The sequence below is a fragment of the Uranotaenia lowii genome, chromosome 3 (assembly GCF_029784155.1).
Source record: "Uranotaenia lowii strain MFRU-FL chromosome 3, ASM2978415v1, whole genome shotgun sequence".
Taxonomy (NCBI): Eukaryota; Metazoa; Arthropoda; class Insecta; order Diptera; family Culicidae; genus Uranotaenia; species Uranotaenia lowii.
Genome location: NC_073693.1, coordinates 268834380 through 268861683, shown reverse-complemented (window position 1 = coordinate 268861683; position 27304 = coordinate 268834380). Strand labels below are relative to the sequence as shown.

At 33.0% G+C, this 27304-nt stretch overlaps 1 protein-coding gene across 3 annotated transcripts in view; it reads right to left on the bottom strand.

The window, feature by feature from the left end:
- LOC129754217 (katanin p60 ATPase-containing subunit A-like 1) overlaps positions 1-27304 on the bottom strand; it is a 57868-nt gene that overhangs the window by 6522 nt on the left and 24042 nt on the right. For all 3 annotated transcript variants that reach the window (XM_055750131.1, XM_055750129.1, XM_055750130.1), the window contains exon 2: positions 542-891. In XM_055750131.1, the coding sequence (XP_055606106.1) occupies positions 542-891 (350 nt within the window). The remainder of the gene's footprint in view (positions 1-541; positions 892-27304) is intronic.

The following is a 27304-nucleotide window of genomic DNA, read 5'->3' as shown; positions in this document are numbered from 1 at the left end:
AATATTCCTCTCGAGAAGGTCAGATCAATTTCGCTTTATGATTTGTATGAACTAGATTCCGTCTGCAACCTCTTGACATGCTATGCCTCAGCCCTTCGTTGGCCCAGATGGAAATTTTACAATCATAATTGCTCAAGGTCCATCTAATAGTTGCTTTTTCGGAAATAAAATCTAGGTCATCACCAGTGAATTATCAGCTTTGACCACCAAAATCACACCTCGGCTAGTGGCACTTGGCACCAAAATATGTTTCGGAAAACACAATGTAAGGGATGGAAAGCTATGCTGAAAGTAGCACATATTTCCATCACCCTGCGGGCCAGTCAGCGTATGATTGCTCGCATAATGAACTCTATGATTATGTAAATTGAGGTTAATGTTATCGACGTTGAAAAAAGAAAAGTGCCAAGATTCTTGCCACCTGGATCGATCTAGGGAGGGAGGACCACTGGTTTATGTATATTTGGAGCACCGAATCTCGTCAGATACACCGCCAGGGCCCGACCTCCTCAAATCCACCAGTCCTGTGTGCTGAACTGACCTTGGGTCGGAATTTTGTTCTTCTGCAGGTTGACGCGAATGGTTGATCCATTGGAGGGTCCCCCGTGGCCGGCCATGTTGTTGGTGCTGGTTGCCTTCTTCATGCCGCCGCCTCCTCCCCCAATCAAAATGGGGCCACCATGGCCTCCTCCTGGGCCACCTCCTCCGCCATTGCCGGAACCGGATCCGCCTCCAGGGCCACCCCGGTCCAGGTTGCTGGTCGTGGCGGTGATCCGCGAGGGCCGATGGGTGGTGGTGATTTTGGTGAACGCAAACGGTGCTAGGTTGTCCAGTATCAGCGTATCCATCATTCGGGCCATGTGCTGAAAGCTGGATGTCGATGGCTGGGAGCTGCGAACAACAGAAGAAGAAAGGTAACTTATCAGATCGCTGTTTATTGAAACAAACTCTTCGGTCATGCCTAATTATCGCAGAATTAAATTTGTATAAAATTATATAGAAAAGGGAATTTGGATTTCACCCATATCATAAATTTAAATTTCATATTTTTTCACTCCATTTTATGTCTTTCTTATAAAAAGGGATGTTTAGAGAGTAAAAATTATAACCCAAATTTTTGGTTTGAAGAACACTCTTTTATTGATTACTAGCTGACTCAGTGTGCTTTGCTACCCCTCTCATGGAAACAATTAAGATCAGTTAAATTATTATAATTAAAAAAAAACTTTTTTTTTTAAATTCAATTTCAAAATTATTCAAAAGCGAACTATTTTTCATGTCATATGACCTTCTAGATTGTCTTGAGTCTCAAAGTAACTTGAAGCTTTGTAAATCGAAGGAGTCAACCTTAAGAAAAAAAAATTGGGGGGATCTTCAATACAATGAATAAACCCTTTAAATAGAAAAACGCCCCTTTTTGAAGTAGGAGGAGTATTTAAATACAGGCAAATTTGTACAAAATAAAAAAATATGCCAAACTTTATGAAAACATCAAGACATTGGTTTTGCTAAAAATATGTATGTTACGTTTATTTAATATAAGAGTCTTCATTATGAAAATAGAAAGTGTCTATCAATTCAATATATCACCAAATTGTGTTAAAACTTATTTGTCAATTCGTTAAATCATATTATTACCTCCAAGAGCTTACGTTTATCTACTTTTAACAAAAATCCTTCAAAGTTTGTTGAATTTTAGCAAAATTTGTTAATTTTGTATGGGAGTCCCCCTCCCCTTTTTAGATTTTTAAGAGTTTGAAAGTATTTTTGAAACCATTCCTGGTCTTGATAACTATTACACACCAAATTTCACGTTGATCGGTTCAGTAGCTTACGCAATTTTTTTGAAATTTGTAAAATTTCTGTTAATTTTGTATGGGAGCGCCCTCTTTGCGGATTTGGAGAGGTTTGAAAGAAGTATAAAAACCATAACCGGTCTTGAAAACGGCTACACACGAAATTTCATGTTGATCGGTTTAGTAGAAAAAATTATGCGCGAGAATTAGGGGAGGAGCGGGCTATATGCGCCTATTAAGAAGAATACTGATTTCCTCAGATATTGCATCGAAAATGTGTACAAAAACTATATACACATAAGCAGGCATCTGTTTTCTATACATTGAAGTAATTTTAATGTTGAAATCTCCTTCAGTTTTTTGAGAAATCGATTTTATTATAACTGTTGTCAAAATTGCCGAACCTCAAACCGTGCGGGTTAAATTTGCCTATTTATGTGTTAGGCAAAATTTCTGTTTTTTGACCATATTTCCGTATAATTTCATTGGAAATGCTAGAAACTGATAACTTTCATACGACAAAACTGAAGTTTTATAAAAAATTGTTTCTTCTATTATTTCATAGAATAAAACAGAAGTGAGGGTTGCCATATTATGGAGGCCATTCATCCATAAGAAAAACAAGATTTTTAATTCTCTCTAAAGGTGTTAATTAGAGCTTGAATTCGAAGTTTTAATGATAAAAAATTATATATTTATTCTATTTAACCTGTTATTAAAGGGTAGCGGCATTTTACAAACATGATGGGGGCATACAAAAACACTCTCTTATTCCACTTTCCAATCATTACGAAACCATTATAATAGCTTAAATTCGTTTTACTTCTAAGGTTCATTTGAATAAGAAACAAAAATCACCCAACTTTATGATTTGAGCTTTTTTACGTGTAGTTTTTAAAAGTCAATATATTACATCAAAAGGTATCAAAACCCTGTATGAATTTTTAAATTTTTTTGAGTTGGTTTATTCATAAAATTCTTTCTTGCCTTATGTTCAAAGCGTATTACCCTCAAAATGTATTGATTAGATATGTTGTCTTGTTAACCATTTCGTCAAACGGTCGTAGGGTCATTCAACCCGATAGGGCCATTTAGGAAACCTTTCCCCTATGCGAGAAGTTTTGAAAACGGTATCGAATATGCTCGCGTAACAGTCCCATAACAAACCAAAAATGGTGCTCCAGACCTAACCAATTGCCCAATTTCGAAAATTACAGGTTTTACGATTTATGATGACAACCTAAAACACATTCCATTAAACGATATAAGTGTATGATAAAAGTTGTGGTCACAATTTAAAAATATATATTGCATAACAGAAATGGATATTTTCTCGCTTGCTCGTTACGGGACTGTTATGAAAGAAGGGGCAGTACAGTGGTAGAAATTCCTAGAAGCACACACTCATTTTTCAGGTTCATTTTTTTATGGGATTGAGTATCATCAAAATATTTATACCATTTGATAGTTAGATAACACATTTCAAATCCATTGTCGATAGCTGAACAAAAGCAAAAACACATTTTAGTGGTGTAAATTTCTAGAAGTTTATTTAAGTTTTGTCATGAGAACATCGAAATTGCTGTTCGAAAAACCAAAAACTGTTAATGGTAATGATTGGGTATTCTACCTGTTATCAGAAAATTGTGAGTATAGAAATTGTGACTATTCAAATTTAGGCTCCACATGAAAATCTAATCGATACGAGACCTTATAACTTTAAATTTCCCCAGCAAACATTTTTGTAAGTTTATTTCACAACAAACTATGTTATACGTTTCATATACATTATAGCATCATCGCACAAATCTCGAAAAAACAGTATTAACCTATCAAAGTGGTGGCAATAGACATACATTTTTTTAACTTCTCACTTAAGCGATAAGAGTTATAAAAATTGGACGATATGCAACACCTCATTTGTACATCCTGAAAGTATGCGAGAGAGAGTGCAAGTTTTGCTCTCAATGTATATAAACCGTTGCCAGCGACAATATTTGCTGTTTTTCTCATTGGACAATTTTTCCTGTTGAACCATCTGATTTTTAGCAATCTGGTTGCACTGCTTATCGCAGAGAGAAATACAAGGTTGTTTTCTCACATAGGAGAAAAGTTCAAATAACGCCCCTTGTGGCTAATACGCGCCACCCTTGTTTTGAAGAATCTGAATCATTTTAAGCCTGCAAAACATTACCAATTTGTTTTAAATGCTGTGATTGGTCATGGCAAGTATGAATTTTTCCTTAAAATGCCCCGGTGTTGTGATAATTTCACAATTTAGGTTTTTCTTCATTTCGATCCAAGTTTTAAAACACTTTCAATAAGGTGTCACCAAGCAAAGAATAACAAATAAGACAATATTTTCTGACACATCGATAGAGAAGAATCTTAACTTTGATTTATGATAAAAAATCATACTGAACTCGCTAAGGTATGCTTTTTATGGATATGTTCTATCACGGCCCATGCGCTCGTTATAACGCGCCAAAAAATAGCATTAATTTTTCAAAAAGGCCAATTTTCATTGGAATTGAACAAAAAGTCTAAATCCATATTTTGAGCATTAATTCAGCCAAAAAAATCTATTTTTAATTTTTTTTTTAAATTTTGATTAGTCCATTTTTATTTTCTTTCCAGTCAAAGTGTCTGTAAGTATTGGTGTGTTTTCGGTCTTCGGCTGCTCTCGGGTGTGTTCGGCCGCTAGGCGCGTATTGAATACACAGCGGCACGTATTTGCAACACAGTTTTGTTCTGTGGCTTTGAATATGATTTTAAAAATTCAAGTTTTTTAAGCAACTATAGCAATTTGTGTAATGAAAAATCATAGGAATTTGTAGAAAATACTTTTCTTCAACGATTACACCCACTTTTAACACAATTTGTACGTGGAATACATAGAAAATCAGCGATTCGCTTAGGTGGCGCATAATAGGGCATGCTCCCCTAAATCCCGCACGGGAGAATAAATGTACAAACATGACGGACTTTTTATCATATCCGATTAAAATCGAATTTAAGTAACCATTTTTACGATCGTTTATTTATATGGTAGGAATTTCGATTCCTTTTAACATTAGGCTGGAACAAATATCAATTTCTTCTTTTGTCACCCCCCACTTCGAAATTTCCAAATACCCGAAGGGGGGAATAAATAAAGTTTGAAGTATTTTCTGTAAATTTTGACAAAATATTCAAATATCCGAAAGGATTCAAGACCAAAATACAAATTTTGGAAAATGGCAGTTTTTCCACCTTTTGTATACTTGATTTTATTGAATTATTTGATAGAAAAATTACTTGATTTATAGGTTTTGTGAAATGATACAGTATGCAATTTTGTTGCATACAAGCTTTCGTGCAATTTATTCCCATTTATTTGTTTTTCACATTATTTTTATTGTCCCCCCCCTTCGCGATGTTTCAACTCCGAGTGACAAAAGAAGGATTTGAAATTTGTTCCGGCTTTATAAACGATCTGAGCTATCATTTCTAATGCGATTGTATGTTTGCTGGGTCGGTTCTACCACGAGATTTTTTCGAAGATCATACCAATAAGGAATGTATTCGAAAAAAAATACAACACTTTGTTTTGTGAATAACTTTTGAATGCATGGATGGAAATGCAAAATATTTGGACTGCTTATGGGGAGATACTTTGAAGAAATTCGCAATACACAGCAACACGAACTCTTAAGCGGTCATCTGGCAGGTTTCCAACCAAAATTTTATCGTGAACAAGTCTCGCCTGTATTTTCCGGAGCTGAACAAGAAGAAACAATTGAAAAATTTAATGTCTAGTTCTTGAGCTGGCTAACGATCTGTGGAAACTGCAAATTACTCAGTCTTTCATAACAGTTGACACGATGAATGGATAAAATACAAAAAAGACTGCCTCCAAATTCGACCGTTTTCTCTGCAAAGCACTTCAATAGGTCCCACAGAGTTTATACTCTGTTTAAGTGGGTTTTGAAATCGTGCCATTACTCGAAAACGGTGGTGGAGTGGTAAAAAGTCAAATATGAGGTTTTTGTGCCGAAGGTGGACAATCAGCTAAATTTGTGATAATTTCGACCAAATTCCAAATTTTGAATTATCTTGAAATATCTTCTTCAGGAAAAAGCATAATCAAAAATACCCTTCATTTGAAAAAATTGTGGTGCACAGTATGCATTAAAGATGGCGCACGTGTTGCCGAAAAATTACAGTCGAAAAATTTCTTCATTCAACGATATCTATAAAATCACTTGACAGAACATCACAAAAATTTCAATATGTAAACATTACATTACCAGTTAACTTCGCTGAAATTTAATTTATTTCCATTCATGCATTAAAAGGTTATTCACAAAAAAAAAGGGTTGCATTTTATCTAAAAACACTTGTTAGTATGCACAGTAGTCAGACAGAATCATAAAAAAATTACTCCTCACTAGAAAACACCACATTATTTCAATTCGACCTTAAATCGATGAGCAGATACACTTTGTCTTGTTCCGTATGTTTACTTTTGGCATGATCTTCGATAAGATTCCGAAGAGGAACCGCATTGAAACTTCAAAGGGGACAGTTTGATTATTTTCGGGATAAGGCAAAATGCAAAAGCCATAGTTTCACCTAAAATTAATCAATTTGGAATTTAGTTTATCGCCGCGTTCTAATGTGACTTTAATTCATCGACGTTTTTTTGGCTTTTTGTTTTGGATTTTAGAATCATAAAACGTTTTTTACCAGTTGTCCAGACGTTTTGAGCTACTCTGGCTTTTGCTCCTCATCAGTGGACACTAAAATTATATTTTGAACAATGAATTTTTATCTAATTTACAATATTTAAAATCTAACAAACTACTGGCCTTCGTCTATATTAGTTTGATTCGGGACATTTTGTTTTCATTTTCGTTTACATTTGAATGTAAGTGTTTGTGACAATACTAACATTTTAGAAAACAGTTACAGGCTATAATGCAAGAATGACAGCTGAAACTTTTTACATTAAGATAGGAGGTGACACCGATGTAGTCAATAGGCAAATAGACACCTGTAATTTTGAAACAGCACGACTCTGTAATAAAAAAAAATGTCACAAACACACATAGCTGAGTTCATTTTGGAATTATTTAATGATAGCAAAAATTTAAAAAAGATTGTACACAAAATTTGAAATTTGTAACGAATTGTTAAGAAAAGCTTAAAATATTGTGACGTGAATTTAGTTTAAGACCTGTTGTGTTTAAACTGAGTGAATTCAAGTCACAACTTTAAAAGGGCAAACATTTGTTTGTTGTCGTTCAATCAGAAAGCTGCGTATATCAAATTGCGGGTAGGTAGTTAGTTTTGTTTACAAATTGATCTAAGACATCGATATTCTATTTCATCAGGATGATGTAGTACAAAATGACCAATTCTAGCGTTAATTCACGTCACAAAAATAATCGATCGCAACACAAACACATTAAATTGACACATCAACAACATAGCCAAATCCGGGCATTCCGTTTCAAAACTGAAGACCAAAAATCTGGGCATATCCGGGCAATATCCGGGCAAAAAAAATTGAAAATAAGAAAATTTTCATCAAAATTCATCGAAAAATTTTAAATTGTATTCAATGCTTCCATGAAGTCCAGGCAACCGCCCGGGCCGGACTGTTCCCAAATTTTATATTAAATATCCGGGCTAACCCGGATAAAATCGGACAATCTGGCAATCTTACCCTGGAATGATAACAATTCCGAAAAGTTCGGAAAGTTGAATTCACGTCACGGTGGAATGTGTCTGATGCTAAATTTAGGACCAACCAGCAAATCAGATTATCTTGGAGTTTTTGACTGTTAACTTGAATTCTGTTCAACCGTGGGATGAAAATAAAAAATCGCAAAACACTGCTTTGCAAAGCCAATTCAGTGTGTTGATTAATATAACTTTGGCAAAAATAATTCATGAAACTATTGAAAGTTCTAGCAAGCAAAGCCTAGTACTTTTCATTAAATTCAGATTTTTATTTTGAAATGGTTATAACTTTTTTAAGAAATACTGAGCATTTTCTCATGTAAGCATTGGCAAACCAAAAATTAAACACAAACTTCAATTCAAGCTTGTTTCAACTTCCTGGAGGATTTTTCCTTCCAACAAATTTTCATACAAAATGGAAACGCGATGCGCTAATGTAGGAATCAACCAAATTATTCCAAAAATTTTACAGATGATTGTAACCCAAAAGGCATCAGAAAAACATATGACAGAAAAAGTTATAAGGGTTGCTCCAAAACTGCTCATGCCCTAAGAAAAAGAAACTTCAAAATTGCTCATTTTACCTAATTCACATTTATCTTAAAATGTTTTTGATGATTTGAACCACTTTTATTTTTTTTTCATTCAGTTGACAGCAAAAAAAAAATTCGGAATCAAATGATGATTTTATCTCAATTTTTTTAACGATTCGCATGCTCAAGCCTCGGTGAAATATTGTCAACCTGTAAAGTGTACTAGAAACTAATTTTGCATCCTGTCATGTTGTGCTTATGAATCTACACGAGCTTCCACCTTGACACAAATAACGCAAGTTTGCCTTTCATTCATACACCAACTACTTTTGACAAGCATAATGAAGAAATGTGCTACTTTAAGAAACCCCCCTCTCGACTGGTCGCTTCTAATATTCCGAATCCTTCAGGCTGGAAAATGTTGTACAGCTGGCTAGCAAGACTTGCCAAGAATTAATCCCGGGCCCTGAAAAAAAATTGTCCTGAGGTCACCTATACTCCTGGGAGACCACCACATTGTTAAAGCAATAAAACAATCAAACTGCTCACGTAGTCTCCCGAGAATTTGGCCCAAAATGAGTGAGCCGTCCAGCAATTCATGAACAAATATCACGCACTTCTAACTTTTACCCTTCTTAGACTGGGGATGTTGGAATCGGTAGTGAGTTGAAATTTATCATGAATTTGTTTCTCAAGTTCACAATTTTCTGGACAAATTTTTCAAGAAAAATCAAACTAAATTAACCAAACTCGTATTTTTGACAGATTCATTGAATGATTGAATATTTTGATTTTAAGTTTTTTTTTTTCAAAATATCTCTGTTATTTCCACAAAAGTCAGGGTACACCCAAGTTATTAAGTACACGTGCAAGCTTCTAGGTGTGACATCATCAAAAGCCATAAAAAGTTATCAGGATCGATTTCGAATCATTTTAATGCAGCCTTATGGTGTAGAATTATACCATTGAATGGAAATAGTTTTCAACGATTGACCTTTTGGTGCGATTCTTGCGTTTTTTTCTGAAAGCTCATTGAATTCAAATAAATATTATATGTAAACAGATCTTTTGTAAAGGTCAAGGGTTTAGTGCATGTACTTTAACTTTAAATTCATAAAACCCTTTAAAAATGTCAAAAAAATTAAATAAAAAATGGATTCTGTTTCTTCACTATTTTGTAGAAGCAAATCAAACCCTGATTTGGGGGTAGAGCTCGCGACAGCAAATTTATAATTCATCATTCAAAACGCCGACAAACTTATCAATCAACTGTAAGAATAAAGCCAGCATGCTAAGTAGACATGTCGGTATATTTTTCATGCTACGCTCCAATTTGGTTCAACTTGTCCGAAAAATTGGGTCAAATTGTAAATAAAATACTACCCAAGAAAGTTGACACCGAATCGATACAGATGGGAAAAAAGAAGGACGGTATGATTCAATCGCGTTTCCCACTGTTTTTAGTGCGGGTCATTTCCTTTCCAGATCGGTTGAAGAAAATTGAAGAATTGAACCAGTTCGTGATGAAAATCCACGTATTTTGAGGTGATAGAACGATCTTTAACCTACAAATAGCTACATATATTGAATTGGGTCTGAGAAATGAAAATTCGAAACGTACAATGCGTTTACGATGTGATTTAGTTATGTACCATGAACTGGGGAAACAATTACCACTTTTTTAATTCATTTTCGAATATTTTGGAAGGGGTTGCTTTTTTGTAACACTAAACATTTTTAAACTACTTAGAGCAAGTTCACTGGTGGTGGAAATTTTGACACTTGTGGCACTTTTTGAAAACTTTACCATGCAAAAACATTTTTAAGATCCTCAATTCAGTTCGCCCTTCAATTTTTTCTACAACACGTGTTGTATTTTCGCATGCTGTGATGCAAAAATAGCATTATTTCCATCACATACAGCTGAAATAGAAACAGTGTTGTAAAAAATACAACGCCCCAAGATCTTGAAAACATTTTTGCATGGTAAAATTTTCAAAATGTTAAAATTTCTACCACTTTTTCCCAACACCAGTGAACTTGCTCTTACTGAGGTAAGGAGTATGAAGCATGATCATTTTTTTTATATTTATTATAGACATTTTACCACGGTTGTGGCTTTCGTGTCTCTAAAAGCATGATCATTGATAGCAGATAGCGTTGACAGTAATTTTTTGTTTGGACTCAATTGAATTTTCCAACGTATTCTTTCAAAAACAAATATACTCAAAAAATGGACAATGTTACTGCATACATTTAGGGGCAAAAATTATAAACATTTCTCAATATTTTTTGGCCTCAAAAACAAATGAAATTTTACCTTCACGCAATTCCCAAGGTCCTCCCAGTTTGCCTAAGTTATTTTTTTTATTCAAACTTATCCAATTGATAGAGTTTTTACCCATTTGTTCTGTACAGGCTTGCTCATAGAAAATGTCCGTTTATCAAAATTATCATAGAATCAACATAAAAATAACTCTAAGACTATACACAGGAAAAAAAGTTAAACTTTCACATAAATCAACCCATTTGCTTCTAAATGATATAATTTTATCAGGAGAGGTGTTTATTTAACTTAAACTACATTAAAACTACACTTTTAGTAATGAAAAAAATCTTCAACTTAAAACCAAATTTAGCCTATTTGGAACTCAATTTATAGGCTTTCAAACGTAGAAAACAGTTTTCAGATGTTTTAACTTCAGACTTAGTTAATGATAATAATCTGCAAAAATTTCATGTTGATCAAAGTTCCCCCAGTTTTCGATACTCTATCTTAGAACAGCTCAGTTTTAACCCTAATCCGCTCTTGAGTTTCAATATGACGCTATTGGTAGTTTGGCGGCTTGTAACTTCATTTGGGTGCATCCAAATTAAAAAAAAACTTCATTTGGGACCCTCAAAAAGTTCTTCTTAAAATCTTTAATTTTTCATCATATTTTTATGGACGCTCCCTGCAAACACAGAAAAAAAGTTCCCTTATCAGACCTTGAGTGTCAATTTGACATTCCATGCTTAAAATCGTGTATCTCACTTGTTTCTCAACCGATTACTATAAAATTTAGTATTTTGGAAACCTTGTAATGTAACTAAAATATGTTTCTCAGAGGATATTCAGCTACACAACCAAGTTTTTCATTGATCACAGTCTAAGATAAAAAAAAATCGAAAAAACATACTTCTGAAAAGAGGCTGCAGATCAGCTTCGGAAAGCTCAAAAAATTTCATTTAGTGTCCGAAAAGCTGAAGTTAGAAGCCTCAGCGTTGTGCACAAGGATAAATTTTTTTGATTTTTTTTTTAAGACCAACAAAAATAAAAAAAAAAAAGTGGTGAAAAACCGTACTTTTCAATCAATGAACTGTCAAAATTGTTTTAGTCACACAAGACAAATTTTGAAAAGAGGATTGGAAAGTTGACGTTATTTGACACATTTTGGCATCTTCCGATTTTCGGTATGAAATTGCCTTTTTGGTGAGTATAAATTTATTGCGGAAATCTTTCGTTAGTATACTCAAAACCCAATGCAAAGTTGAATTTAAGTGTTGGGAAATCTGAGAAATTGCAAATTGACCAAAAGGAAAACAGTTACTTTTGAAAATTTGTCAAAAATTCTTAGTTTCGTGTTTCGAAAATCTAAAGATGCCAAAGTGTGTCAAATAACGTCAACTTTCCAATCCTCACAGTGCAGAAGCAATTTTATGTCTAGCTAACGAATGAAAGTTTTGAAAAAAAAAAAATCAAAAAGTGCATGCCTTTTACGAAAAATTTGAAACAATGAAAACTTAAACACCCTTCAGAGATTTTTTTTGCTATCTTATCAAGAAGATACTTATTGCTTCTTTGGAAGTGTTACCAAAAAATCTGAAAATTTCTGTTGTTTTAAAAATTAAATTAGTTTCATACGGTTTAGATCGTATGCCTTTTGGGATTTCTTTCCATTTTTTTCAGCAAAGTTGTACTAAAAGATAACCACTAAAAAATTATGAATAGTATTTTATCTTGCTTTTTCGAGAAAAAAAAAGTAGAATAAGTAGTTAAGGGAACAACCATTACAAACAGGCCTACAACAATTTTATTCAGAGTTTCAAAATAAATTAATCGAGAAATATCACTCCTTTTTAGAAGTTTTGTATAGTAATAATTTTAGGCTATTTCGTCACATTCACCGTGGTGTTATTGGCTAACGCGCCGTTGTACTGAAGTGAAAATTTCGCGTTCAAGACCTGTCGCTGATCCGTTGTATCTTTTTCGAGAAATTTATGATATTTAAGGCTTAAATATGTTCTTCTTTCTTTGATATCTCATTTTTCTCAAATACTTTTTACTACCGTTTAGTTTATCTACGAAGATAATCAAATACTATTTCATTTTATTACTTCTTATTATTTCTTCGTTGGTTTTTTTATATGCATTTTCAATAAAATATGACAGTAAGTAGAAATTTTAAACTCAAAAACTGTAAAAACAGAGAACTTTCGAAAATGTGAAGTTCATATTTCGAAAAATTTTAAAGTTTTTGTATTCATGTTCTCAGCAAACTTGTGTATCTAGATAAAATATACAAATTTAAAAAAAAACATAATCACATAACTTTATCTGTTGGTTCGAACATAACAAAATTGTAAATAAATTAGTGAAAACTTAAAAATTTTCAGTTTTATTTCTATTCAGAGACTTTGGATGAAGTTTTTCCCAAAGGTATTTTTTATTTTGATAGTGATTATCTCTATCTTCAACCTTGTTTAAAAATGAAAGACAATTTTCGATGGATGAACCATATAAATAAAAATGTACTTAGATCGAAACATCACAAATATTCATATTTTTGCGAACAGGATGGCAAAAATATGGAAAGTAATACACTTTATGTATCTCACAAAACTGAAAACATTTTTAACTCATGCATTATTACATGTTCTTGAACAAAAAATTTGAATCAGCTACAAAACAAACAGAAGTTTGAAACGGATTCAATTTTTCCGAAGCAAAAGAAATCAGACAAGGAAACTTGTCTGATAATTCAATCAAATGTATCCGTCTTTTTCTGAGATGATGAAGAGATGGCAGAGATGATGAAAGTCTCAATCCGCGATAAAGAACGGAAAAGAGCAATTCATGCTCTTTAATAACTTTCCGATTCTCTGTTTTTACAGTTTTTTTAGTTTGAAATTTCTATTTACTGTCATATTTTATCAAAAACTAGCTGATCCCATACGAACTCCGTTTCGCTTTCAACTTGGAATATGTCATGAACAGTTTGTATGAAAGTCAATTCATTGTTTAGTAATACTGGCAAAAATATTGGACGATCACTTTTTCTGACGTCTGCTATAAAATTTGGAATCAGGAAGGAAACTCCGACAAGTTCAAGTGACTGTGCCAAAAAATCCCCATGTATAAATTTCGACTCGATCGTTGCATAACAACGCAATCATTGTCAAAAAGTTAAACCCCTTCCGGTGGCCTCTTATACATTCTTTTATATCTGAAATTGATTACCCTTCCCTCAAAACTCCCGTGTGCAAATTTTTCAAGCAATATATTGCATAATAACGTAAATATTGCTTAAAACAGTGAAACAATTATTTATATGGACGTTCCCCTTCGTCGACCCCTGGCAAAATATTTGACATCTGAAATCGATAGCCCGTCGCTGAAAACTACCGTGTGCAAATTTTCATCACAATCAGATGTCAAATAACCACTGATAAACTGATATAACTCTGAACCACATTTTCATCAACCAAAGGTTCGTGTCTTAACTGCTTAGTAAGTGAATAATACACTTGTTGTGATGGGGCGCTAGCATTCAAAAATTAACCCACGTGTTCTAATGACACGTAGAAAAATATATAGAAATTTCCTTATCTACCAAGCATTTTTAGCCTGCTTGAATTTTTCTGCGTGCAAAAGTATAAGTTGCTATGGTGTTCAATTTTTGTTATGTTTACCTCCCAGTGAAAAAAGGTCCCGATGGTTGAAATGTACTAGATTCATTGAGCTTTGAAATTTGAGGAACAAAATTTGAAACGTGCCTACATATGAAAATCAGTTCTTCATATTGAAAAAAACTATTCCAATTATTAGGATATTAGAATTTGAAAAATAACTTCATAATATAATTGAATTAAAGTTCAACAGTTTTTACGAATTAAATTTAGCAAATGAATAAAAGTTATAGATTTAAAGACTTTCAAAGCGAAAAAAACGCAGTTTTTTAAAAAAGGATCTTCTGGTGAACGATTTAGTCTATGCATTTTATTAGAAAATATACTATTTAGATCATCTTAAATTTCTTCAAATTTTCCCTTTGGATAAAATTTTTAAAAGACCTTAAACACCTTTTGAACAGGAATAGAATTGAACCGATACATTGAAATTAAAATTTAAATTATCTGAGTTACATAACTATTCTTAAAAAATATTTTCGTATTGTTTAATAAAAATTGAATGATTTACGAAAAAAATCGAAATTTAGCTATTGGTATCATTACATGATCGGGTAACGAAGCTTAGGGAATGATAAGATAGTTGGCGCCAGGAGCTCTGGGCGATGAATATTTTTCTCCTAAGCAGGGGAAGTTAAATCAGCTTATCAGTGAAATAACGACGATATTGCAAAAATATTGAAAAGTTTATATGGACGAACCCCTTTGCCGGCCCCTTACACTTTTTTTTTGTACGATTTATTTAACGAGGGATTAACCTGCAGTTTTCAGCCTCGAGAAATTTGTTTTGGATTTACATTTAAATCTCGTTGAATAGTTTACACTGTTTTAAAAATTGTATCATTTTTTTCTCCTTTGTTTGGTCGTTTTCTAATTTCTCCGCCAGGCTGCCTTCGGGTAGAATCAGTTGTCTTTGGTCGTCGTATTTCATACACTCCATAATTATATGCTTCACTGTCAGTTGGACACCGCATGCATCGCATAATGGAGTTTCCTTTCCCTCCATTAAATGTTTGTGGGTCATCCTAGTGTGGCCGTTTCTCAGTCTAGTAAGGATTTTTTGCTCTCTCTTATCATTCCTATCATTCCATTTTTCCGTAGTAGATTTTATTTCTCGAAGTTTTATATTTCGTTGGTTTTGCCAGTTTCGTTCGTGATGTAGTTTCAACATTCTTTTGATCCATTTCAGCGCGTCCGCTGTTTTTCTATAAACATTTGGTGCCCTGCCCTTTTTTCAAAGAGGACATTGGAAGCGAAAGAGGGGTCTCTTTTACAATTTTTTAAATAGCTCGAGAATTAGTCAAGCAAATGGAACCAGATTTGGCATGTGAGAGTTTTTAGATACGAGAAACTTTTCGCGAATGGAACTAAATTTGGCGTGGAAGGACATTTGGATACGGAAAAAATTCTATGGGTGATTGAGACCCCTCCCTGATCCTAGTGAATAAACAGAAAGAGGGGAGGAAGCAACCCCTGTTTTTTTTAATGATGTCGTGGATTAATCAGTCGAAAGGCACTGGAATTAGTATGAAATTGTATTTTGATACGAGTATCATTTCTATAGTTAATTGGGACCCTTCCCTTCTTTCATTGGGTGAGATCGGAAGAGGAGTCGGAGGAGTCATAGAATTTGTCACACGAAAGTAGCCAACTACAGTAGGGGAGGGTATTTGGGATAGAGAAATGTGATTATGCTTATTCGGAGGGGGGCTCTCATACAATTTTTGGCACAATTCGATGATATTTTAAGCAAATGGGGTAAAATTTGTGATAGTTAAGTGTATGGAAATATGCATTTTAGACTTCTCCTTCCTATTTACTGGGGAGCTAGAAAAGGGAGAGCGGTGCACCCATACTTTTTTTTTAATAACTCGAAAAGATCAAGCAAATTTTGCATAGCATATGGGTTTGGGCATATAAAAGTCTAAAGCGAAAAGATGAGTTAATCACATAAAGCTGATTTTTTTAAGTTAGGAAAATTATTTTTTTAGATTTAGAGGGACACAAAATTGTTTCCCTTAAAAAGTTAAAAATAAACAATCGATAACCTAAACTTAGCTAAGCAATCTACCCCAAGCTTTAATACACCATTAAATTTCCTCATCCTTTCAACCAACACAAGCAAAAGGCCGCAACGAATCGGCTTGTTTCACGTTGACGTCCATCGATTTTGGTAATTTGTGATGAAAGAATGAGTATCAATAGAAAGGAAGAGGTGGTCCATGTACACGATTAGCATAATCGCTGGCTAGCTACGTCATGTTTCATGACGTACGAACTGCAGGAAACGCAGAAAAAAAAGTTGAGCAACGTAACGGTTCGGAACCAGAATTGTTATTTTAACTGTTATCATCTTTTAGAACCCCAAAAAAATCCTATACCTAAGTGCCAGCTAACAGAACTCTCCGAAACCTTCGACAAAAATAAATGCAAACCTTGGCTGTTTGAACGAAAACCTGCCAACAACCTGTGGCTGGTCTGGGGAAATTATTGCACTGCAGTCGCATGATTCGATTTATTGCACCGTCGCGTCCCTTCATTGCATTTGGTGGCTAATAGAGCTTTGTTTATGTATTAGCATGCACGATACAAGGCTGTTGCTCTCTGGCCTTAGAATTATAAAGGAGCTAGAAATATGTGTAATGTTATTTGAAAAACTATTCTTTCTAGTTTTTCATTGCCTTATTATATTTTAAACGAATTTTTAGACAACGTTTGCTTATAAAGACAGTTTGACAATCCCATTTTCCAATGTGAATAAAAAAGTGATGACCGAGCTTCAAAATACAATATTATTGAAACTAGCTTTAACAAAACAAAATTTATAATTTGATTAAAGCAAGGATTTAACTATGAACCAATATTTATAGTATGTATGAGAGTTTCTGATCTACTCAGTATCTAAGCATAACATCAATCATTAGAATATGTATTTACTAAAGTTGATCGTTATCATGATTAACGAAGAATTTCAGCAAAATTTTCAAACAGGTTTGAAAAGGAAAAAAAAGGAATAGCCCCCCCCTCCCCCCCTACATCTGACCATGGAGATTTTTTCTCTCAAAAGGTATTTTAAAATAATTGTTTGACTCTCTTTACTTTCTTATAGTTGATTTTCAAATTTGAGTTCAATATTAATACTATTGTTTTTTTTTTCAATCTATCTTTCACAATTTTATTAATTTATCCAAAATAACATCATTTAAAGAAAACCCGATGAATTCTAAGCAGAAGAAAGTTTCGAAATTTGGGATCAAGTTAGATTTCCCTATGCATTTCAATCAGCACAGTTTAGATCATTGTTTCTGATCCAGTCCACAAGCTTTACCATTCACTTTACTAAAAAATTCCACCATAACGGCAAAGAAAACTGTAATAATGATGATGATGATGAGGGAATAAAATTCGACCGGGAAGAGGTCGTTGTCCTTAAATATTGTACCATGCTTAATACTGCTTCCGTGTTTCCGTGTTGTACTACAAAATTCCAACCGGTATATGGTAGGGTTATCGTTATATCCAGAAATGGCTCAAGACAAGAAGGATTGTAAACGCTCCAATGTGTAGAAACGGAGGGAAATTAAACAAAATTCTCAGGGCTTTGATGTGTGAGAAGAGAAAAACAAACTAAACACACGAGTCCAGTCAACGTCCTGGAGTTAGATGTTGTAGTAGGGAAATCGAACGTGGGATGACGATTGGTCAGTGTGGAACAAAAATAGTGTTGCACATAACATACGAACCAATAAACAGTCACGTGTGTGTTCCCTTTTCGAATGACAGGATTTGTACCTGACCAGGGCTAAGAAAGAAAGGTTGAAAGAATTCCTTTTTTTTTGATTTTTTGTTACGGAAATGAAACTGCGAGTTGTATGACCGGAAAACGCCAAGCGAAGAATTGATTAGTGAGGAAATGTGACATAGATTCGAACCTTTGTATTTGTTGGTTTTGCATTTCAATTTCCATTCATTTTTTCAAAACGATATACTTTTGAAAACGATATATGACATGTCAAGAACAAGACATGACAAGGCATGACAAGACATGACAAGACATGACAAGACATGACAAGACATGACAAGACATGACAAGACATGACAAGACATGACAAGACATGACAAGACATGACAAGACATGACAAGACATGACAAGACATGACAAGACATGACAAGACATGACAAGACATGACAAGACATGACAAGACATGACAAGACATGACAAGACATGACAAGACATGACAAGACATGACAAGACATGACAAGACATGACAAGACATGACAAGACATGACAAGACATGACAAGACATGACAAGACATGACAAGACATGACAAGACATGACAAGACATGACAAGACATGACAAGACATGACAAGACATGACAAGACATGACAAGACATGGCAAGACATGACAAGACATGACAAGACACGACAAGACATGACAAGACATGGCAAGACATGACAAGACATGACAAGACATGACAAGACATGACAAGACATGACAAGACATGACAAGACATGACAAGACATGACAAGACATGACAAGACATGACAAGACATGACAAGACATGACAAGACATGACAAGACATGACAAGACATGACAAGACATGACAAGACATGACAAGACATGACAAGACATGACAAGACATGACAAGACATGACAAGACATGACAAGACATGACAAGACATGGCAAGACATGACAAGACATGACAAGACACGACAAGACATGACAAGACATGGCAAGACATGACAAGACATGACAAGACATGACAAGACATGACAAGACATGACAAGACATGACAAGACATGACAAGACATGACAAGACATGACAAGACATGACAAGACATGACAAGACATGACAAGACATGACAAGACATGACAAGACATGACAAGACATGACAAGACATGACAAGACATGACAATACATGACAAGACATGACAAAAGTTTAATAGTCAACTATTAAAATATGGGTTCGAATATTTGAATCCAGTTTGTTAAACACGTTCATTTAAATCTGGATTTCAACTAGAAGTATATCAAGGGGATTTTTTAGATAATTCTTTAATTCAGCTACCGATCCTTAAAGTTGAAACCAGCAGCTCAATTATAGAGCAATTGTAGTAGCACTTTTTCCCTCAACGACTCAACACCTGAAAAAATAATCCCAAACACACACACACACATTATTCCGGCAAATCAACTCAATCCGAACAACAACAGCTAATAGGAGCTTGGTACTAAATTCAACCAACCGTCCAGCGAATTTCCCCAGAGGTCATCCAACTTTGACTGCCCCGTGTTCTACACTATAGACCACTACTAGGAGAAAATCCATTTATTTTTGATGGAAAAGGTGCAATAGGAATAGGGGGGAAAAGCTGCCTGAAGTCGGTTTTCTCCTGAGCAAACGTAGAGGCTTTGTGAATCGATTCAGTTTATTTTGAACAATACGAAAATGAAATTGAGTTATTACTTTCGTAAGACTTTTGAGTTTTATTTATAGCGATTTAAATAAATTATAATCTTTTAAGCTTTAAAAATAAAAAAAAGAAACAAATTGAAGATACTCTAGGAAGCCACTTAACCATTAAATTCAAATAACTTTAAAACAAAAGTGAAGTTGAAAACTATTAATAATCTAAATTTTCTATAATTTACAACTTTGGTTTAAAAATACTTAAATGTAAAACAATCAGAAAGTTACACAATGAATGTTATTGGAATTTTTTAATTTGCAATGCAAATAGTTTTCACACGTTTCCTTGAATAGCACTTTCTTTCGCTCTCGCTTTTGCAATCTAGCAAATCCGCCAACAAGGCTGTAATTATTATCGATTTGAATATAAAGGAGCTCGTAGTGATGGACCAACAGCATAAATGACGTTAGCGAAAGCAGAAGAAATAATTATCATATCGAAAGTCACTCAGCAGGATTAGACCGTCTTACTTCCATCAGTGTTTGACACGTAAAAGCTACTAGTTACTTTCATTGAAAAATAGATCCACCCAGTACCTTAAAAGTTCACTTCGAACTTGAAAAAAAGTCTATAAAGAATACAGATCTCCGGACGAAGTGGAAATTTAGCACACACTATCGATATTTTTAAAAAGAACAAACAAAACTTAAATGATCAAAATTTCAAATCGTGACTTCAAATAGTAAAAGGAGAAGCTAAAACCAAAGTACCGTAATCCGGGGTAATATTGATCACTTTATTGAATATTTTTAGATTATTTTTTCTGTTAAAGAAAATGTGGTAGGTATTTTTAAAACCACAACTGGACTCCTATGAACGTAAAACATGGTTGTATAAATATATTAGACTACTTTAAGTTTGATTTAAAAATCGATTTCGTCTTTGTTTAAAATTTGATGCTTTGTCAGTCTCTAGTTTGACGGTTTTAACGAGTTTTCTTGATCAAAAAGGATACAAAACATCTTCACAACATTTGCAAACGATAGTTTATCAATTGCAAAGGCAGTTCGGAACAAACTCAAATGATATAAAATTAATCATGAAACTCTACAAAATTGAACTCAACACTTTCGGTGGCTCAAAGATATTAAATTTGTCTTTTGGTCCAGTGAATTCTGAGATAGGTATACAATGCTGAGTTTTAGTGTTTCTTGGATAAAATTTCTTTGCGGTGAAAAAATAACATCGCGGTCCTTAATGTGTTAAGGACGAACAACAATTAAAATCGAAAGATGAACAATGATACTGCATAAATTAAAGGGCTTAATTTTTTAACATTACTTATAAAATTTTAACTACAAAAAAATACCTCTATTCGATTCCCTAGGGCCTCGCACTATTCCCCTCTAATTTTTTCTTTCAAATTTTATCATTTGATAGGGGTTCTAGTATTTTGTCTCGGACTGGCTTACTCTTGGAAATGTCCCTATTTTTTTAATTTAAAAAATTTACCTCAAACAACAACAAAAACTACACCAAAGCCATACATTTACTAAGGAAAAAAGTTGAACTCTCACATGAATCATACTGCCATTTATAAACGCCTTGGTTTCATCAGGAAGGATGTTCGTTTGGGAGCCTTCGAAAAAAGATATTTCCAGATTTTGAAATTACATTTTTACTTTTATTTGAAATTTTCAAAACCAAACCAAGTTTTCCCAATTTGAAACTCAACTTATAGGATTTTAAGCGTAAAAAAAAGTTTTGAGTTATTTCTACTTTATGAATCTGTTGAGCGAAACTCGTTAATGTAAGGTTTGAGCCGTTGACTTCGATGTCCGTGTTTCAGAAAAGTTGTACGTATATCAAAATAAGATATAATCATTTTATTTTACGACAATCCGAAAAAAATCTAGATAATTGAAAATGAGCTCAACCCCATTCAAGTTTGTCAATCAGAATAAGATATAATTCAGATAGGAGAAACTTAAAATCGAAAATTTGGAGTACTTAATTATAACTGAATCAGATGTAAATATCATGGTGAGATACGTTTGAGTTATTATTTTGATATGCTCTCCTGATCGAGAAACCAAAAATGGGGCATGGTTTTATTAAATAATGTGGTTTATTGACCTTCTACTAGAAAATTTTCTCGAAGCACTCATATCTTGATAAGTTATAATTTTGATATAATTTGTTCTGTCCAATATCAAACTATGCTATCTGAACGAGATATAATTTTGATAGGAGCGTATCAAAAACTGATATAATTTAGCTATGACCGTATAGATTTTTTGATATAATTTGAGATATTTTAACATCCTACGAGTACTGAATTATAACTCATCCAGATAGGAAAAAATTGAATATCAAAATATCTCATCTTGATATAATTTAGTTTTTCTCTTCTGATCGGGAAGAGAGCAGGTGTTGTTATCAAGACTTCGGTGGGGCACACCAGAAGCACTCATCAACATTACATATCAGGTGGATCAGCAAGGATATGCGACGCATGCCATGTAAGACTCACGGTAGAACATATAATCATCGAATGTCCCGAGTTTCAAGGACTCAGAGACACCTACCAAATTGACACATCATTAAGAAATGCTCTCGAAGATAAAAAAAATTTATGTTTCCTGAAAGAGAGTTATTTGTTTAACGAATTGTAAAATACTGTCATCATTTTTCAAAGAGACGAACCAACAAAAGTTGAAAATCTCTATAATAAAGACAAAAGACTCAGAATCATTGCATACTCGAAGGCGCAATTATCTACCCGATCAGAAGGGAAAAACTAAATTATATCAAAATGAGATATTTAGATACTAATTTTTTCATATCTAAATGAGTTATTATTTAGTACTCGTAAGATGTTAAAATATCTCAAATTATATCAAAAATCCATGCGATCATAGCTAAATTATATCAATTTTAGATATGCTCCTTTCAAGATTATATCTCATTCAGATAGCATAGTTTGATATTGGACAGAACAAAACCTATCAAAATTATAACTTATCAAGATATGAGTGCTTCGAGAAAATTTTTTAGTGGAATATCAATTAACCACATTATATGCTAAAACCATACTCCATTTTTGGTTTCCCAAAAATTGGATTCAATTTTATGGATCTGTTGAGCGAAACTCATTTACGCACGGTTTGGGCCGTTGACTTCGATGTCCGTGTTTCAGAAAAAGTTGCACGTATATCAAAATATGATATAATCATTTTATTTTAGGACAATCCGAAAAAAATCTTTTTTATTGAAAATGAGCTCAACTCCATTCAAGTCTGTCAATCAGAATAAGATATAATTCATATTGGAGAAACTTAAAATCGAAAATTTAAAATACTTAATAATAACTGAATCAGATGTAAATATCTTGGTGAGATACGTTTGAGTTATTATTTTGATATGCTCTCCTGATCGGGTAGTCTTTAGACAAATATAGTATTTAGAGTCCTATTTAACAAATAAATACTGAATAAACACTAGTTATTGGACAAATATTAGTAATTTCGTGATAACCAATGATCACGATCCATTCAGAAGAGAAATACATCTATTTGGAATCAAGGGATCAATTAAACCCATAACAATCATTTTTGAAAACTTTTTCTAAAATCGATTGAGAGTTAACTATAACTTTGAAAATATGGCATTATGAAGTTTATTTTATAGTCTTACGATTGACATATTGGAATAAATATTTATATTATTATTTTTTCATGTGAGAAACGTTCAAAGTGTTAAAAAAAATCTTCAAATCAGATTTTGTGAAATTTTTCAAACTAAGTTCAATAACTTGAAATTTTTTTTTTATTTGTTTAGATAACAGCATTGTTATTTTGTTCTATTTGGCACATTTTTCTGGAACATTTGATATGTGTAAGACATTCCTGGCTTCGAGATATAGCGAAGGAATCAAGTATCCTCTTTTCCTCATTCTCCACGATTCTTCAAAAAAAAAATTTACAGAATGAATTCGATGTGCTTTCCATAAATTTCAAATCAGCAGTAATTTCGAATTAAAATAAATTTGAAAAAAAAAATTAAAAACAGACTTGGAGGATAAGCATTGCAGAATATTTCTTGCATATATCCGGACCGTGCAATTTTGAAGATTTTTTTTTTAATAAAACCAGGCAAAAACCGAACATTTGATTCAAATTTTTCCAACCCAAAAACCGGGTAATATTCGGCCAAATCTGAGCCAAATTCAAGAAAGATTCGAAAAATTTCTAAAGAAATATCAAAGAAAATCTCTTCCAATTTCAATTTAGCGAAAGTGATCGAATCACTTTTGGAGATTCTATAAACTGTAAAAAAAATCGTTTAAAGACCCAAAAACCAAAAATTATCTTCACCCAATTTCGTTTAGTTTTGCAAATAATGTGAATAAATCCGGGAAATATCCGCTATCTGACAAGCTTATTATAGGATCAGAGTAGAAATTGATGTTCCTTTGCGGAGATAATTTTCTCTGTCAAATCGTTAACGTTAAAGACAACGTAAAAAATAAATGTTGGAATAACAATAGCTAGAGAACAGAGAAAAAACAAACTTTTAAAAGTATCGTACAAACCCATGAAATTCCAAACAATAAAAAATTGTTATACTAAGATATTTTTCAAGGTACAACCCAAGTTTTCACACAAACGTTAAATACATGAAAAGAAAACTTAACACTAAAAAATATAAGGGTTCAAGACATAGAAAATAGATATTTAAAACAGATAGCTTATCCTTTTTTTTTAACCAAGAAAATCAGGCTTTTGATCAAATCTACTCAAAATGTGATGTAAATTCTCTCATGGTAAGACAATTAAGTGCTCAAAATAGATGAAAAAATCCTTATTTTGAACTCTTTATACTGCACTATAAGCCGTTTCTTTGAAACAAAGCGAATACTTGTAAACAGATTGAGGTGAAATTTTAAATATCAAGTCAAATTTGGAAACTTTACCTAAAACGTCAGGTTCACATAATTTAAAACTCAATTAGGTACTGGGTGAGCCCTTTGATATTTCTTTTAAACATTTCAGAAAATGAGTTTCATTTTTTATTTTTTATTTCTTCTCTTGTTTTTCATGGAATTAAAACGGAGATTGGCAGAAAAAGATTTTTTTAATTAAATGCCTTTTTGAGTCCAAAAAAATATATCCAAAGTTGTCACTTTGAAAATTGTAACCCATATTTAGAATGATCACTATTTTGGTGAGATATTCAGTTCAAAGGGTTAGTAAAACTTTGAAAGAAATATCTGTCACAGAACGTTGTTTTAAAACATTTAGAAAAACAAATAAAAAAAAATTAACAATCGGTATCAAGCATTTCATTGTAAAATAGAAAATAGGATGTTCATATGAAAGAGAAAATGTTAAATATATCAAATTTTAAATATCAATATTAATTGAAATATTGGTAGGTAGCGTAAACTGGGGGAACTTTGATCAACGTGGTAACTTTAATCAACATGACATTTTTGAAGATAATCATAATAAACTAAATCTGAAGTTGAAATATGTGAAAACTGCTTTCTACATTTGAAAGCATAGAAATTGAGTTCCTAATGGGCTAAATTTGGTTCGTAGTTGGAGATTATTGTTTAACACTTTAAATGTAGTTTTAAAGCTTTAAAATATCTGTTTTTTCGAAGACTCACAAAAAAACCTCTCCTTATAAAATGATGGCATTTAGAAGCAAATAGGTTATTTTATATGAAAGTAAACAGTTTTCTTTGTATAGGTATAGGTATAGTTTTAGAAGTATTGGTATAATTTTAGAGTTTTCATGACCATATACATTCTATGATAATTTTCTGGATATTAAAAAAAACGGACTTTTTCTATGAGAAAGCCTGTATAGAACAAATGGCTAAAAACCTATTAAATGGTATAGTTTCCATAAAAAAAGATCATAGGCAAAGTGGGAGGGCCTAGGGAATTGCACGATGGTAAAATTTCATTTGTTTTTTAGGCCAAAAAATATTGAGAAATGTTTATAATTTTTGCCCACAAATGTATGCAGTAACATTGTCCATCTTTGAATACAAAAAATTACTGTTATTGATGTTTTAAGCCTTCTGTGCTTATTGGCATCAAAACAATAAATTTGAAGATGTGTAGATACGTTAAAACCATAGTGATCAAAGTTACCCCGAAACATGAAATTTGGTTTTGTAACAAACACTTAGTTGTAGCCACTAATGTCGTTTGAATGAATATTGCTATCAATGATCATGCTATATACTGCTTACCTCAGTAAGTATTTTAAAAAAAATTAGTGTTACAAAAAAGCAACCTTCCAAAATATTCGAAAATGAATTGAGAAAGTGATCAATGTTCCCCCAGTTTACGGTAATTATGTTTCCTCGTTTTGTAAAATGAGGGGAATTTGAAAACATTTTAAAAATTTGGATATGTTTTAATGCACAAGTGAAAATGCTTTTCAGTCTTCAACAAAGGTATGAAAAAGATCAAAATTTTCAGAATCAAAAACTTAACTTAACAAACTTTCCGTTTGTGAATTTAGCAATAGTTGTTAAGTTATCTATTCGATATTCAGAAAAATAATGTTAAATTTATTTTTTCAAATCGTTGGTTCTTCGAAAAGAAGTCTGAACAAAATCAGTATCGTTTTTCCGAAAATAATATACTTTGTGGCATTCTTCCCTAAAGTCTGTACCATTAGTGATAAAAGATTATGAATAGATTCAAAATAATTTTCTGATGTTCATGTAAATAGATTAGCTACTTCATCAATTGATCGATTTAACTGTAAACTGATTAGTTTTGAAATTACTAAACACCAAAAAACTAGCAGCGATAGACAAAATCTGCCAAAAAATCTAGCTGATTGAATTTTTTTCTTGAGATCTAAAACCATCCCATTGTCAGTGGACTATTTTTTTCCACAACAAGGGAATCCATCAAGCTAAACATTTGGAAGATCTTTTAGGGATTTTGGACAAACACTGCTAGATGTAAAGATCTACACCAATTATATAGCCGAAACTGCTTTCAGCTCATCCTCACAATTTAATTGAAATTTTCAGTGAAAATCCTGATTAAAGTTTTATATAGGGGAGATGGGGGCATAATGGCCACCTTAAGGAAAACGGTTATTTAACCATAGAAAATAGCTATAATATGGAGGTTACATTATTGTTTCGTGTTCAGACACTTGGGAAGCCTATTCCCTAACGGGCTGGAACGTGAAAAACTAGATGAAAACGTTAAAAAATGCATTTTAAAAAATTTTGCCAAAAGCTGAAAACCAGCCACTGTGGAGGCATAATGAGAACCCCCCCTGAGGCAGTATGAGCACCATTAATCAGGGCAAGATGTGCGTTTTCTGCCGGGGAATCTAGCAGCGAATTCAATTCGATGAAGTCAGGTGAGTCGTAGATTCATCAAACAAAGCAATAACAAAATAATCTGGGTCTGTTTACAAACACATTCAGAACAGAACAGAACAGAATACAAACAATTCAAGCACGCTCATACATTATGTGCTTTGTTCGGAGGATGATGCTACTAGCCGTATAATGTAACAATAAAAAAATCGATCATGAATTGTAAATGGAAAAAAATCACCTCGAACAGAAATCTAACTCTAGTCTTTTGATGACCTCTCCGACATCTTACCAATAGGCTAAATCGTCGGATGAAAACTAGTCAAGGTGTGGCGCTATAAATCAATTTTAATTCGCTGCTAGATTCTACTGCAGAAAATGCTCATTATGCCTCGATAATATGGTGCTCTATATGCCCCTAGTCAACAAATTTAAGTAAAAACGTGTTTTAAAATTGATAAAAGTGATAAATCAAAAATTTTATGGTGGTAAAAATTGAGAAACAATGTGTACAT